General features: G+C 42.2%; 1 protein-coding gene across 4 annotated transcripts in view; it reads right to left on the bottom strand.

The window, feature by feature from the left end:
* Positions 1-2,164: 2,164 nt before the first annotated feature.
* The window catches only part of LOC113428273 (sterol O-acyltransferase 2-like), a 96,169-nt gene continuing 81,080 nt past the window's right edge, over positions 2,165-17,253 (bottom strand). For 2 of the 4 annotated variants that reach the window (XM_087952815.1, XM_087952817.1), the window contains 5 exons: positions 12,985-13,082; positions 6,961-7,059; positions 5,521-5,656; positions 4,058-4,203; positions 2,165-2,886 (listed from right to left, as the gene is read on the bottom strand). In XM_087952815.1, coding sequence (XP_087808941.1) covers positions 2,836-2,886; positions 4,058-4,203; positions 5,521-5,656; positions 6,961-7,059; positions 12,985-13,082 — 530 coding nt within the window. In that variant the 3' untranslated portion in view covers positions 2,165-2,835. The remainder of the gene's footprint in view (positions 2,887-4,057; positions 4,204-5,520; positions 5,657-6,960; positions 7,060-12,984; positions 13,083-17,253) is intronic. The other 2 variants (XM_087952816.1, XM_087952818.1) reach the window with 1 other exon arrangement.

Here is a 17,253-nt window from a genome sequence, read left to right as displayed (position 1 = left end):
AATGCTAGGCCTATAATTAAATGCCAAAGGGACAGTAAAGATTTCTGAATATTAAAAAAAGCCTCTTTTTGCTATAAGTGGGAAGGAGAGGAAAAGAATAAGAGCAGGACTTGGAAGGAGGAGACTGCTTGGAATTTAAAAGAATTTAAAGTTAAATCTTAACAAGAGTTCTAAAGGATACATTTCAACTGGAATTTTGTAACTAAATAGTAACCCCAAGAAGAGAAAGTGAAAAAGAAGAAAGTGTTAAAAGAAACAGCTTGTGTGTATTTGGATTGTTTGGTGACTTTGGGATTTTTGGAAATCATATTTGAATGACTAAAAACAATTGACTGGTTGTTTAAAAAAACATTCTACAATGGCATCACTTCTGAATGGACTGAATGAACTGGATGAACTGAAAATTGAATTTAAAAATATAAAGAAGAGGAACAAGAAGGGAAGGGCTCTTTTGGCTCTACTTTTCAATTCTTAGAAATGGTGATTGGTGTTTACAAGAAACAGCAAGAAAAGACTGCGCAACAAGAAGATTGGGATAAAGAAGAAGCCATTTTTAATGAACAAGTAATTCTATCTGGGGAAGAAAGGGGAAAGGGGGAAAGAGAATGGAGAATTTAAGACCTAAAAAAACAGCCCAAAAAGGGAAAAATAATGTGAAAAGGGGATATAATGTTGGAAAGCAACAGAAAGGGGGAATACAGAAGAGGGAAATGGAGGTGGAGAGACAGGGGGTAAAAAGAGGAGAGAGAAGAAGAAAGGGAAGAGAAGTTACAAAGGTCTGGAACAAGATGTAAAGAAACAGGATTTATTCAGAGATAATGGGTAAAAATTTAACTGAAAAAGGGATTCTGTAAAGGTACATAAGATTGTATTGTTATATTTGTAATAGAAATAATGTTAGAAAATTGGAAACAACATGTGATTAAAAAGTGGAATAAAATAGTCTGTGTAATTTAGTGAAACTTTTGTGAACAAAATAAATGAAATGAAATAAATGATAGAATTGAATTCGGAAGGAATGGGAACATTTTAACTATTCAATGTTTTATAAAATATAAGTGAAGTGGGAGGGAAGTAATTATGGAAAGTTTATAAGTGTTCCCATAGAAGTATGATACTTATTTGAAAAGTAATGTGTAAAATGTTAAAGATTTAAATGAATATTAATATTAATGATAGAATTGAATTGGTATGGATTGTTGTTTTAATTATGTTATATATTTATAATTTTTTCTTTTTTCAAAATACATTATGTAGTTTTAGAATGTACCAAGCAGAATCCGAACGGAAGTTATGTATTACATTAAGTGTTATAATTTTAGGGGAAAGATATAAAAGCGTCATACTCCAATTAGTGATCACAGGAGAAATTTTGCTTAATGAGAAAAGATAATAGAGCCTGAAACAGGACAGACAAAGAATATAAACATGATGATTTGAATTGAGATGAAATAAATAAAATAAAATTAAGAAAGTCGAAAGAGAGGAGAAGTTATATAGAAAATGTAGAATGATAATAAGATATGGAATGGAATATAAAAATGAGCATGAACTTGAATTTGTGTCTGCACGAAGAGATGTAACCCGGGATCAGGCTGCTTTCAAAAAAGATGTTTTATGTCTTTATGTTCTATGTTTTGTTTGTTTATGTTTGTTTTTAAAAATCAATAAAATTTTCAAAAAAAACAACAAAACACTCCCATGAGTTCAGTGCTTGTTCCCAACAAGCGCCCCTCCCCACGGCGTCTCCTTAAGGTGTGTCTTGTGCTGCTCCTGCCTCCTCTCCACTCTCCGTGCTTGGGGATCAGGAGAGGACAGTCTTTGTTCATTGCCTGAACTCTGCTGCTCTTCCTCTCCACTTCCTGCCCTCTCTTCCCCCCTCTCTTGGTCGTCCTGCCCCCATTCTTCCCTGCTGGCAAGCCATCCCAGGCCCAAGGGACCTGGGGCTGCCTTGTCCTGCTCCTCCCTGTATTCCTCTGGAGCCAACAAAGCCACATGCTCAACTTCCATTGGTCCCAGTTCCAACTCATTCTCCTCCGCAGACTCAGGCTCCACAGAGTACTGACAGCCTTGCTGAAGTCTAAGTATACTATGACCACAGAATTTGGCTTGTCTACTAATTTTAGTCACTTTGTCAAAGAATGAAATAAGATTTAGCATAATCTGATTTGGCACAATCTGTTTTTATTTCCAAATATAGTTTCAAAAATCATTCACACAATACAATAGGCATTGAATGGATATTGCTGGTGGTAATTCAGGTTCCCTTCCTTCACTGCTGGAGATAAAATGTTGAATGAAAGTCTAAAAGTAGGAAATATATGCAATACTTCTGATATTATTGAACTCTATTTCCCATCAATACAATCTGCTGAGAGCTGGATTTTACCAATATCTGGAAAGTTGCCTGTTGATCTAAAAGCAACAGAGTTTGGGTTAAAGCTGGGATGTATAATCTACATTTCAAGGTGGAGCACTCATGTTTTATTTTAAGTAGGTTAAGAAAGGGAGATAATTTTGTAAGTCTTGGAGGCAGCCAAAGATTGTCACTGATAAATTTTCCCCTGGAATTTGAGCACCAAGAAGACCCATGAACTCCACACAGGGATCTTTGTAGATATTCTGTCTCAACCAGATAGAGCCTTTGAACCGACAAACCAAATTTTAGCACCCTCGGATAAGGAATTTCCAAATACAGCTTTCCATGGAGGGAGTGGAGGAGACGCAAGATGTGCTGAGAGCCCTTGTTGTCGCAGCAGCAGAGTAATGAGGTATCCTTGTGAGACGTCCTTTTTGAAGCAAAGTAGAAGGTTTGGGTAGGCTGGAAATAGTTGCTTATGGGTGGCAATACCAGGAACGTGGAGTCACTAGCCCCCAGAAGGTCTTCTGAGAAAAGAAAACAATGACTATGTCAAGAGAGACAGAATAGCTGGAAGGGAAACTGCCATAAGACAAAATGATACAAGAATTCCAGCTAATCTCATGCTTAGATCTGGGTCAGCAAGATCAGCCATATATATGTCCCAACATAATCAGGAGCCCATCAGCACAATAACATTCCCAGAGTTTCAGCAATATTGAAGGCAGCACTGGAGAGACTTTGAATTGCAGGCCTAGCCTATTCTGGAAAACAGGATCTGGCTCTGGCAGTTTTGCTTCTCAGGCCCCTCAGCTCAGGCCCCTCAACCCAAGGGAGCCCAGACTTGAAGGACGTTGCTTGTCAAAGGCTCTTAGACCCAGAATTTTCAATACTGGATGTCGCAGAGCACCTTTTGCAGCTACTGATATGAGGAGAAGGAAGAAAGGTTTGCTTTAACTCCCTCAGGTGAGAATCTCTGACTATACTGTAAAGCAGGATCTTGCTATAAAGCGTTAACAGAACCTGGTGTCCCCAAAAAGTGCTGAATTCCCAATCAAAGATAACAGATTATCAGAGTTGGAAAGGACCTTGTAGGTCATCTAGTCCAACCCCCCGCCGCCCAAGCGGGAGACCCTACACCATTTCTGACAAATGGCAGTCCAATCTCTTCATGAAAGTCTCAAGTGATGGTGCTCCCAGAACTTCTGAGGGCAAGCTGTTCTATTGGTTGATTGTTCTCACTGTCAAAAGCCAACATACATGGTTGGCAACACGTTGGGCATATCTGCTGCTCTCAATGGACCTTTGATTTGGCCTTTTTTCCTGTTCAGGTCTCCATAAAATGGAAAGAAATGGAGTGAAAATAAAACAATAAGAATGTTGCAACATTCATGTATCAATAACAGTCAGGTGTTTTTTTCACATATTGAAATGGCCCAAAATACAGCTAATGTGAAATATTTTTTTCTTTATTTTTATTGATTGGAGCATGTTAATGTTTTAGAGCTAAAAGGTGGCTGTAATATTAATAAATATCAGGAATAATGAAGCAATCTTTAATTAAATGGTTCCAGTCAGATTACAGAGGGTTTTTTTCTCCTATTTTATCACTCTCTTTATATCTGAAAGCAACAAAAGTTGAAACCAAGAGGGAACCCAAGACTTACTCTAACTCCACAAGGTAAACTGTCTACTCACCTCCTTGAGTGGACAGTGGACATGTGCAAACCACTCTTGGCTGTATAAGGATAAAACGATCGCTTGGCCCAAAGAGAGGCATATCCATATGATGATGTTCCAGACAGGGCCTTTTCTCTTGTCATTGAAAACAAAGTTAAAGAACACTATGAAGACAAACAGAAAAAGGGTTAATTGTGTATATTCCAGCCACACTGAGCCGTGGAAATCTCTCAGTTATTGATTTCTAATAACTGTTATCTACAATAGGGATGGTCCCCATTATAAAATCTAAAATAACAGCAATTTCCATGTTAATTATAAGACAATATGCCCCATCCCTACCCCCATGGAGGAAAAATAATTTGGAAAATAGAATTCTCAAAGCAATGCCCTTGCAGATGGAACTCCCTGCTCCTAGAACCTAGGCTATTTTCCTGTTCCTCTTCTATCTGCATCCTGATTGTGGTCTCGATCAGGGGGGAGATAAAAGAATACTTTCATCTGTTTTGGAACTGTGATTGGATTTCTGAAATAGGAAACTTTTGTTTTCCAGTTATTGATTTTGCTGTTTTTGCTTTTTAATTTCTAAAATTGTCCCTCCTGTTAGAATAGAGAATCTTAATATTCTCACGGAAGAACTACTGTTTACTCGATGACCAGCAAGATTTGAAAAAAAAAATACAAAACTGAAATAACTGTCACAAGGATGAGAAAGCAGCCTCCACCCTAACCATAGAATGCACCGTCTGAGGCAATAACACAATGCACATGGCTGCCTGGGGAATTCTGGCAGCTGAAGTCCACACATCTTAAAGTCACCAAGATTGAGAAATACTGGTTGGTGAAGGGGGCAGGATAATGCCTTGAATCTTTCCTTAGCTAGTCTTTCTCAATTTGGAAAGCTCCACTCATCTAGGGTAGCGATACCCAGGGTTGCGTAGCCAAGATGTCCGAAGGCATACTGGAAATTATAATAATAGTAAATCAGAGTACATGAGTTGTGGGGTGGAGGGTCGTTCTCTGAGCTTGTGGGCTGGTTTCCATCTTCAGTGGAATGTAGGGGGTGTCAGTGTTCTGCTTATAAGGTCTCCATGTTGTCAGCAGGCATTGTGATGGTGAGGTCACGTCAGGTCAGGTTCTTGTGATGGGTCCTGTGATGGGTCAGGTGTGGGTCACATAAATTGGTGGTGTTGTGATGGATGGGTAAGCATCACAAGATCCATCATAAGACCCTGGCCACTGGCTTACTATATTTTGAATACAGTTGGAGCAAATCCAACCTACCAATGGTAAAAAAAAAAAGTGCATCAAAAAGGACATGAATGAGTGCCATTTGGGAAGTGTGGAAACCCCAAACCAGAGGAGGGCAGAACAGAATGAATGAAGGTTCACCAGGAATAATCCATGCCACATTATGTTTTACGGGCCTTGCTTGACTCTTCTGAGGAAAGGTTCAGTCCATTTCCTGAGGAGCTACTTACCTCCAGTCCCAGCAAACAGAACAAATGTGACAGGATAGAAGAAGCCAAAAGACATGGTGAGTATATATTCATGGAAAAAGGCTGAGAAAAGGAAGACAATGAGCATAGCTCCAGCTCGGGCTCTTTCTCCAATCAGCTGGAAGAGAAGGAGAACAGGTAAATCATAGACTTCATCATGGTTGGTTGTTGGGGATAACATTGTTTTACCCTAACTGTTTTGGGTAAAGATAATAAAATGATGAATCATGGTTTGTCAGATAAAGCAGGGATCCCCAACACTTTAAAGCCTTGGCGGTTCCGGCGTCAGCTGGTGTGACCCGGTTCGGCGTCAGCTGAAGCGCCGCCATCTTTTGTGAAAAATCGCCACCGGTGGCGTCACGGTGATTTTCGTCAAATAAGCGGCATCAGCGCTCTAGTGAGCTTTGAGGGTAGAAATGGCTTTCTACCCGGAAAAGCTCACCAGCACTTCGCCCCTTTTGTGAAAAAATTGCTTTTTTACCAAAAAGATGGCGGCGCCAGCAACCAGCGGCCCGGTAAGGCTTGTTCATGCGGTACCCCGGTCCGCGGACGGTTGGGGACCCCTGAGATAAAGTGTATGTGACTTTAAGTTAAAGGAATGTAATTAAGGGTGCAGCTGTAAAAGTACTATATAAGCAGCAAGGCACTCTCTGGCTCTTACTGGCTGGCTTATTGAAGACTGCGTTCTTGCTGGATCGGGAGGAGAAGAAGTGTTGGATTACTTTGAAGATATTTCTCAACGGAGAGAAGATAAGTTTTGGACAGATTTATTATATGTGTACTGACACTGGCTATTCCACACGGACTTTGCAATTAGAGTATCCTCGACAAGAATTGACTGAAATTGATATATGACTAATGGACCGTTACATTTGACTATGCTATAATTCTTAAATGGAATAAACAATATTTTTGATAGCACAAAGCGTATCTGTATTTTTACTGCGTGTTAACTAGAAAACTTATCTCACACATTTACCTGTCTTCCTATCTGACTTCGCTGTACATTCTGTTTAGTTTGTTTTCCTTAACACCCGTTGGGGAATCCAGGCTTAACAATGGTGATCACCAATAAACAATGAGGACAGGCACAGAGAAATTACATGCAGCAGGTTTACTGTATGGGGCAATATAGGGTGGGTTTGGCAAGCATGTCAGACTTTTCTGGGGCTCCTCACAGTAAACCAAACCAAATAATAGGACTTTTATTATAAGGTTACAGAAACAGAATCTGGCAAGTCTGAAAGCACTTCCCCCCAAACTTCCTGGCCTTTATTTTCTGAACAACAAGGGAGAATCTCTTCTGAGATGTTATTCTTCCTCCATTCCTGCTCTGAGCTGAGACATCTCCTCTTGACCATTGCCCTGGCTGCAGTTCTGCCCCCAAAGTTTATTCTCACAGCCCATTACAGCCTTACCTACCCACAGAAAATCTTGATAAATATAGCAGTACAGCCAATCGTGTACAATCACATTCCATGACCGATAGAATGTCGAGAATGCTGTGGAATTCCACCAGTCCTAGGCAGGAAGAATGAAATAAAGAGCATGAAAAACACAGAAATGCCAGGCTTGAAACTGGAACATCACTGTATTTTGGCCAGCAAAGAGACAATCCCCTCTAAATTGCCTGTGTACGGGTAGTCCTTGAGTTACAAGGGCAATTGGTATTAGAATGTCCATCACTAAGTCAGTGGGGAAACCAGGGGGAGATTGCAACTCTCAAACAGGCAGGTAAGTGCCTATTGTCAGGTATGAGAGAGCAAGGAGGCATCCTAGGTGTTAGGAAAGGGGGAGATTATGGGTCGGGGAGGGTCAAGGGGGGCATGAAAAGTTAGATTTCAGCCATTGGGAGGGCATGAATGAACCATCATGGGGGATCTTGCAAACTCTTTCGAACACGTTATTTGATCTCTCTTATACTCCTCAAACATACATGTTACTACAGGCAGTCTTCATTTAGTGACCACACTTTGGAGCAGTTGTTAAGTGGTCATTAAGTGAAACATTTATGTTATTTATTTGCCAAATTTATTTATTGTTGAATTTACATAGCTGTCGATCTCACCTAAAGTGACTCTGGTGCCATATGATACTGGCAAAAATTAAAATATTTTACAAGCCCATTAAAACAATTAGCATGGATGCTTGCAATCTTACTTCAACTTTCCTTTGCTTTACAGACCTCCAGAGGTTGTATATGTTGTGAATCAATAAAAGTGAATAACCTAAATGCAAATTAGGGGTTGAAAACCTGCACACTTGATTGGTCCTTATACAACAACTTGGGATTGGGCCAGAACCAGTCCCTGATTGGCCACTTTTGGGACTGTCCTTATTGGTCAGTAGTTTGAACCTGTTGCACATTTTTATTGGTTAATAAGGCAGCAGCTAACCCTATAAAAGGGTTACTGCTGCCCATAGCATTGCTCTGTTATGTCTATCACTTTATTAAAGAGTTGAAGTCACTGGTCAGATGTCTGGTCTCCCTTATTCTCCATACTTAACACTGGCGACGAGGATGGGATCCGGAAACCGAAGAGCTGACTAACCTACAGAGCAACTAACAGAGCACGTGGTCGAACACGCACCATCAACGGCAACATGGCCAGCGGTGCCGTACCACCCGCTCCATTCAACCCAGAGACCGAAGACTGGGAGGCCTACATGGATCGGTTCCAGATGTTTCTGGAAACCAACAATTTGAAAGATGCAACAACCGGCAAAAAAAGAGCTATCTTTCTAACGCATTGTGGACCAACCGTGTTTAAAATGACAAAGTTGCTTGCCAAGCCAGCAGAGGTAAAAGAAATGGACTGGGACGTCCTCGAGCCATTACTACGGGCTCACTACGCGCCCACCATACCAACCCTAGTAAGAAGACACGAATATTACCAGAGGGACCAACGGAAGGGCGAAAGCCTTGCCAATTACATCGCGGACCTCCGGAACCTAGGAGGCCTATGCGGGTTCGCCGACTTAGAAGAAGCCCTCCGGGACCGCCTGGTTCTGGGCCTAGAAGACAGCGCTATCCAGAGCAAAATTATGGCTAAGGGGGACATCAGCCTCACCGATGCCCTTAAAGAAGCCTCGGCAGCAGAGGCGACAAAGAAGTCGGCAGCCCAAATGCGCCGCACCAACGCACCGCTACGTAAACTCGCCACTGATACCTCGCCTCGCTCAGAGAGACACCCGGTATCAACTCACCACGAAGACCTAGAGTCCCCGTCCGACAGCGATGAGGAAGAGGTCAACCGACTTGAACGGAGAGAGACCAGTCCTCACAACACTCATTTCGACCGTGTGCGGCTGTGGAGCAAATCACCCACGATCCGGCTGCAAATTCCTTGACACACTTTGCCGCCATTGCGGAAGACGCGGTCACATTGCAAAGGTTTGCAGGAGCAAACAGAACTCCAAACCCTGACAGGCCGAATTCCAGTCTTCAGGATTCTTCGCACACACCGAGAAAAAATTGATCCACTCCTACAGAAACAAGCCGTCCACCACTTCCACCAGGCGTGAAGAAACCAGGCGGAAGAGACCCACCAAACAATCACCATAGGCCATGCTACATCCCTTGATGCTGGGAAAATCCGAGTAAAGGTCGCCATCAAAAACAAACCTTGCGTGATGGAGGTAGACTCGGGATCTTCCTCTCGATGGTGTCGTGGAAAACGCTCCAACAGCTCCTTCCAACGATTCGCCGCCAAGACCTTAACCCTCAGAGGGTTATACTCAAAGACTATCAGGGCAACCGAATTCCCGTCGTCGGGTCCCGCAGATTCCAGGTCTCATTCAAGGACCGCACCGTCGCACTACCACTGACTGTCGTGGATCGAGACACGCCTAGTATTCTAGGCCTCCAATGGTTCAGGCCGCCGGAATCACTGTAGCGAGTCCACAAGGCCGAAAGCGTCGATTGGGAGGAAGCACTCGTGCAAGAATTCCAAGACGTTTCGCGAACGGACTAGGCAAGTATAAGGGGACCCCAATCTCGTTTAACTTGAACCCTGAAATAGCACCCATCCGCCTTAAACCGCCGGGTGCCGTTCGCCTTAAAGCCTAAAATCGACGAACAACTCGATAAGCTGATAGCGCAGGGCGTACTGGAACCCACCGACCACGCCCGTTGGGAAACCCCGATAGTGACGCCTATCAAGCCTGATGGGTCCCTAAGAATTTGCGGAGACTACCGGGCCACATTAAACCACGCACTGCAGCAAAGTGCTTATCCAGTACCGGTAGTGCAACATTTACTCCATTCTCTGGGCGGCGGGAAAGTTTTTGCCAAACTAGATTTAGCCCAGGCGTATCAACAATTGCCTGTAGACCCAACCACAGCCGAGGCGCAAACGATCGTAACACATAGGGGCGCATTTAAATGCAACCGGCTCCAATTCGGGTAAGCGTCGCCCTGGAATCTTCCAGAGTTTAATGGAAAGGTTGTTACAAGGGATAAAAGGCGTTGTTCCATATTTCGATGATGTACTCATCGCCGCACCTAACAAAGACATCCTAGAAAAACGACTCAGAGAGGTTTACGAAGATTCCAAAATGCAGGCCTCAGAGTAAAAAAAGATAAATGCCAGTTATGTACCGAAAAAGTAGAATTTTTGGGATACCTCCTGGACAGCCAAGGAATTCATCCCCCACAAGACAAATTACGAGCAATTAAAAGGCACCCACTCCAAGGAACAAGGCAGACCTACAGGCGTTCCTTGGACTTATCAATTTCTATAATGTGTTTCTACCCCACAAAGCAACAGTAGCTGAACCATTGCATAGACTATTAGACAAAAAGCAACGTGGGTTTGGGGACAACGGGAACAACATGCTTTCCAACAAGTAAAGAAATTGCTAACTTCTGATTCAGTACTTATGCAGTACAACGAGACCCTGCCACTCACTATCACATGTGATGCATCACCTTTTGGGGTTGGGGCAATTCTGGCCCACGTGTTACCAAACGGAGCGGAAGCCCCCATCGCTTTTTTTCGCGAACCTTAGCTAAAGCTGAACGAAATTATAGTCAGCTGGACAAAGAAGCTTTAGCTATTGTTGCTGCAGTTAAAAGATTTCACGAATATGTTTATGGCCGTGCGTTTACAATAATCACTGATCATAAACCGCTACTGGGGATCATTGCGGGTAATAAACCAACCCCGTATATATTGTCCCCCAGAATGACCCGTTGGTCTGAATTCCTGGCGGCCTACAACTACACCTTGCAGCACCGCCCGGGAAATCGATTCTCCATGCCGATGCATTGAGCAGAACACCGCTCCCAGACGCTGTTGTGGATCCAGCCCCAACCCTCTCAACACTACAGATTGAAACTCTACAGGCACCACCCTTGACGGCTAGAGACATTGCTTTTGAAATGAAACGTGACCCAGTTCTGCAACACATACTCCGCTGGGTTGAACGGGGTGCCCGACGGACCAAATTGCACCTGAATGGGCGCCTTTCAAAGCCCGCCAAACCGAGCTGTTTTCCCAAAAAGGCTGTATCTTGTGGGGCGATCAGTCGTAATCCCTAGCAAATTGCAACAGACTGTGTTGGCGGTATTGCATGAGGGACATCCGGGCATTGTGCGGATGAAATCACTCGCACGCAGCTATGCTTGGTGGCCGGGAATCGACAAAAGAATCGAGGCCTGGGTCGCTACGTGCCAACGTTGCCAGGGACGTCAGCAACGCCCCACCTAAAGCAAGCCCAACCGAATGGGAAACGCCGAGGGGACCGTGGTCCCGTATTCATATTGACTTTGCGAGGCCTACCAAAGGTCACACTTTCCTGATTACTGTCGACGCCTATTCTAACTGGCTCGAGATTCATCGAATGCACACAACTACAACTGACTCAGTTATTAATAAATTAAACAGACTATTTGCCACGCACGGGTTTTCGGACGTGTTGGTCTCGGACAACGGCCCACAGTTCACTGCATTGCCCTTTGAACAATATCTTTCTGATCGGGGCATCCGCCATGCGCTGACCTCGCCCGCGCACCCTGCGGCGAATGGGCGTGCAGAACGCATGGTACAATTTGTGAAAAAGACCCTGCATAAAATGGAATTTGGCAACATCGACGAGAAAATCAATCGAATCCTCTTATTGCAGCACATCACGCCCACAGTGTGACCAACAAAACACCCGCTGAACTTCTTATGGGGCGGAAAATACGATCGCACCTTGACCGGCTCCACCCCGCCGACCGGAAAAACCTGTCGGCTCCAGCAGCAAATGCCGGGAATTTAAGGTAGGCGATTTAATATTTGCCAAAAACTTTTCCGGCGACCCGTTATGGATACCCGCAACCGTTACCCACCTCACCGGGCCTAGATCTTACCGCCTGCTAACAGACGATGGGAGGGTGTGGAAATGCCACATAGACCAGCTCCGATCGAGATTACCACCCAGCGGCCATGACTTCCCGGTTCACCAACTCAAGGGGAGGGAGTATCGAGGGAATTGACTTTGATACAACTAATAGCAGGTCAACGGGAGCCCTACAGCCCAGCGAAGCACCGGAACGTGAAGCGGGAGGGAGTTGATGTCTTCAGGGAACTTTAATACGGGGAAAACGAACTGCAAAACCCGAAGAAACACGCAGTAGCAGAGACAACCACAGTGAATGCAGCACGGAATCGCCGTGCAGCGAAATAGAACTTAACAATGGTCATCCAAACGCTCCACCGGAACCGGACATTAGACAAAACCGGTGGAGCCTCAGAAATCATCCAGGCAGACCAAACGGCCTGCCTATCTTGAGGATTTTATCACAGCTCCCCTCAAACGGAACCCAAGGGGAGGGGTGTTGTGAATCAATAAAAGTGAATAACCTAAATGCAAATTAGGGGTTGAAAACCTGCACACTTGATTGGTCCTTATACAACAACTTGGGATTGGGCCAGAACCAGTCCCTGATTGGCCACTTTTGGGACTGTCCTTATTGGTCAGTAGTTTGAACCTGTTGCACATTTTCATTGGTTAATAAGGCAGCAGCTAACCCTATAAAAGGGTTACTGCTGCCCATAGCATTGCTCTGTTATGTCTATCACTTTATTAAAGAGTTGAAGTCACTGGTCAGATGTCTGGTCTCCCTTATTCTCCATACTTAACAGTATATATGGGCTTTGGTTCTAACTTTACTTTATCATCATAGTTGTAACTGCAACCAGTTGCTAAATGAGAGACTACCTGTATTTATTACTTTGATTACAAGCAATCAGATGCTTCAGTGTCAACTTCTTCAGTAGAGTTGTTTTAGAAAGTTAAAATTTGCTTTTCTTTCAGAGCCATAACATCTCATAACTCTTTGCAAAGTTTTTCAAACTGTTCCTCATGGCCAATGGACCATTCAAGTACTGTATATCCATGAGGAATGAAAGCCGGACTCCTCATACCTTTCTTGCAACCTCCCCCACCCCTTGTTATCACCTTGTAGAAAGAACGGTCTGCAAAGCGCAGGATCTCAGCAAACATGTTTTGCCAGCAGTCCAGGTGGAAATATGAGATTATGAATAATAAACATATCCCTGAATGAGAGAGGTAAAGAAATACATTAGTTCTTCCCACTTTTGGGAGAGAGAGGAGATTTTAAAAACTCAATTATTGTTACAGATTTTATTACAGACAATTGCAAATCAAGTCAGACTTTTAGGCTAGTATCCTAATGGAATATCTATAGAAATTCTCAATCATCTAGGTCATTATTGTCCCAAAGGTGCTTTACAAAAGGCAACTTGACTTTCTTGTTTTTTTCCTTGAAAATGTTTCACTTCTCATCCAAGAAGCTGCTTCAGTTCTGAAAATGAACTAAGAAGCTTCTTGGATGAGAAATGAAAAGTTTTCACAGAAAAAAAAAAAACCCAAAGAAGTCCAATTGCCTTTTTTAAAGTACTTTGGGGATATCCAAATGGAAGAAAAGCAGAATGGCCTTGACTATGTTATTTTTAGTTCCGGTTGTTAAGAACTACCTTGTTTAGTGGCCATTTGCAGTCATGATGGTGATGAAAATCCAATTTTGCAATCAATCCTCACATTTATAACCTTCAAAAGTTTGTAAAGCAAAAGAAAGCTGAAGTAAGCCCATCATATAGTTAGGGTACTACTTAACAACCACTTGACTTAATGTTTAAGTTGCTGGTCCCAACTGTGGTCACTAAACAAGGACTAAAAGTACCTTGGCAGTGTATGACTTGAGAAGATCACTTTTTGTGTGATGTACCTGTATTTAACTAAGGCTTGTAGCCTGCATTGTCTAAGATTTTCACAACTACAATGGATGCCATTCAGCTGGTGTCCAAATGGAGTCAGAGACATGGACATGACTTGCAGTTTTATATAAATAAATATATTTACAGTAAATAAGATAGGCTAACAGGAGCATTGTCAGATAAATCAACACAGCCAAAACACTATGAGGCAAATCGCAGAAAGCAACTCCCCCTTTACTCTCACAGCAACAGATTACAATTCAGATTCCCTCATGCAGTGGCCAGCTCTCTTCAACCAATTAGCTATAACTGTGTGTTCTTTCTCATTGTCCAACCCTTCACTTTTTCAGCTATTAAATTTTAAATATCTTAACAACCTGTTCTTAACTAAGGCTGCAAATTGATATGTGAGTCCACCATTATTATTATTGTCGATCACAGTTAACCAGATTATTTTACTGGATATGGCCTTCTTGTCCACCTATTGAGTCCTTCCAAGGGACGTGGGATAGGCAGATGTTAGTGTTTGAGCTGTTAAAGGTATTGTTGCAGGATATCAGTTGCTCCAAGCAAAGCCAGCTTTTGCAACTGACTGATAGTGGTTATGTCAATGCTGATGGTGTTCACTTTGTGCTCCAAATGTTTTGGGATTGCCTCCATGGCACCTATTATTATTATTACTATCTTTGCTACCTTTGGCCACAATTGTTCTATTGCAGATATTTGTATTTTTTTTTTTGTTATTTTTCTCCAGTTCTTTCTCTTTCTTCTGCTGTTTCCAGGTACTACAATGTCTACTATCCAGGCTTTTTATCTAACTGATAATTATTAAGACTTGGATATTATACAGGTGCTTGTCTGTTTGAATTCTAAAGGGCCAGAACACTTTAGTGTCTCCATTTCCCACTATTTATCTATTTTGTGCTCTTAACAGCTCTTGCCTGCCTCCTATTTTTTTTCCCCACAACAATCCTGTGATGTGGGCTGGGCTGGGCTGAGAGCAAGTGACTTGCCCAAAGTCCCCCAGCCACCTTTTAGGCTTAAGGCAGGCCTAGAACTCATTGTAAACTGGTTACAAGGCAACTGTTACCACGGAACCCAACTGGTCTTCTTCCCAACATGTATGCAGAATATGGGAGGCAGCCAGTCAGTGTAGTTTGAACTGAAGGCAGCACTCCGCTCCATAATTCAGTAAACACCTATGAGTAATTTTAGCTGGGCACAGAGAGAAGATAACTTCACATTTTTACAAGGAAAGAGGATTGGTTTAATATAAATCACTCTTTTTCAGAGGCAGAGAAGTCAAATATTCAAAGGATCTGAAATGCAGATAGACTGCTAAAAGTATATGTTTATAGCTATCCCCAGGGGTGGGATTCAAATTTTTAAACAACTGGTTCTGTGGGAGTGGCTAGGTGGGCATGGCCATGGGACTGGGCACGCGTGCCTTCTTCTTTTTTGCAGCACCATTTTAGGGCCTTCTGGGCCTCAGGGAAGCCTCCGGGGGGGGGGTGCATTTTTGCTCACTGAAAGCTTCCCTGGGGCCCAGGAAGGCAAAAAATGGACCGAGGGTGGGGGGAGGGAGCTGAACTCCCTCTCCATTTTTTGCCTTCCTGGGCCTCAGGAAAGCCTCCTGGGGGAAGCAGTAAGACAGCGAGGGGAATAGGAACAGCTGATTGTCGGTAGGGGAAAAATATATTAAGGTGTGACTGGGCGGGGAAGAACACAGTCAGCTATGTTAGGCATGCGCGCAATGTGATAAGGACTGACTGGGCAGGGAGGGAATGGTCAGGCAGAGAGAGGCGGGGCCAGCCAGAGGCACAATTTGCCGGTTCTCCGAACTGCGCAGAATCATAACAACCGGTTCTATAGAACCAGTAGAATCCCATCCCGGCTATCCCCACACAAAAAATCTTATACCAATATATTCACAATTCTGTGGTTAGAATAGATGAATTGCACAATTGTTATATACTGTATATTATAAAAATGTAGAATTTTATTCTGTCCTTTCCCCAACCAATTTGCATTATATATTAGAATCTTGAAGAAGAAGAAAGTTCTGTACAGAAATGTTGAGCTGTACCATCTAATAATGGGTCCATGTTTTTCAGCAGCAGCTAACCTGCCTCCTCTTGTTTCAGCCACCCGTTGCCAGTTGCCTTCTAAACCTATCTTTTTATTTTATTTTATTTTATTTTATTTTATTTTTTATTATTTTATTTTATTTTATTTTATTTTATTTTATTTTATTTTATTTTTTATTTTATTTTATTTTATTTTATTTTATTTTATTTTATTTTATTTTATTTTATTTTATTTTATTTTTATTTTATTTTTATTTTATTTTATTTTATTTTATTTTATTTTATTTTATTTTATTTTATTTTATTTTATTTTATTTTATTTTATTATTTTATTTTATTTTATTTTATTTTATTTTATTTGTCAATCGCTTACGAAATAATAGGTATAAGAATAAACATGAGTATAAATACAGGAAATAGGTATGAATAAATGGGGACAATAGGACAGGGACGATAGGCACGATTGTGCCCTTATGCACGCCCCTTACAGACCTCTTAGGAATGGGGTGAGGTCAATAGTAGATGGTTTAAGGTTAAAGGAGTGGGGTTAGAGGATGTAACAACAGAGTCAGGTAGTGCATTCCAGGCATTTACCACTCTGTTCCTGAAGTCGCAATCAGGACTACAAAATTGCTTTTCAGAAGTAAAGTAAGGTAACATTTTTGGCAAGTAGAATTTTATGAGCAGCACCATATTCTCCAGCTTTATCCCATGTCTACAAGATTTTTGTATGCCCCTTATTGCAAGGAATGATGATGAACTTTGACAATTTGAACAGGATGATATTCAAAGGGCCAAAGAGCACGGCACCTGGAGAATAACTGAGGCAAAAGCAGAAGAAAAGAATAAATATTGTGAAAGCCCTTTTATAGGAAACAGATTCATCTGACAATGAATTCATAAAGATTCCTTTGCTTGACTTTTGGTTTGTTTTACATACTTTCATCATGAATGGCCTGCCAGAGCTACTGCATCATGTTCTTTGGATGTTACATATAGTCCAAAATCATCTATATCTTGGGCTGTGGGATGAGGTAACTATTTATTTATTTATTAAATCTATACGCCACCTATCTTGGTACCGAAAGCAACTGTGTGTTGTGTTTACAATGTATTGCTTAGCTGCTACAGATACACTAGTCCTCAACTTATAATCACAATTGAACCTAAAATGTATGTTGCTAAGTGAGACAATTATCTGAGTTTTGCCCCATTTTATGACTTTTCCTGCCACTTGTTAAGTGAATCACTGCAGTTGTTAAGTTAGTAACCCAGTGGTTAAGTGAATCTGGATTCCCCATTGATTTTGTTGGTCAGAAGGATGCAAAAGGTGATCATGTGACCCTGGGACACTGCAACCATCATAAATATATGCCAGTATTTATGGCATGTATTTTGATCAG

Source organism: Notechis scutatus, chromosome 1 (genome assembly GCF_049901735.1).
Source record: "Notechis scutatus isolate UNSWTSFEM ecotype Mainland chromosome 1, rNotScu1.2, whole genome shotgun sequence".
In the NCBI taxonomy this organism is placed as follows: domain Eukaryota; kingdom Metazoa; phylum Chordata; class Lepidosauria; order Squamata; family Elapidae; genus Notechis; species Notechis scutatus.
This window is presented reverse-complemented; position numbering and strand designations above follow the sequence as displayed.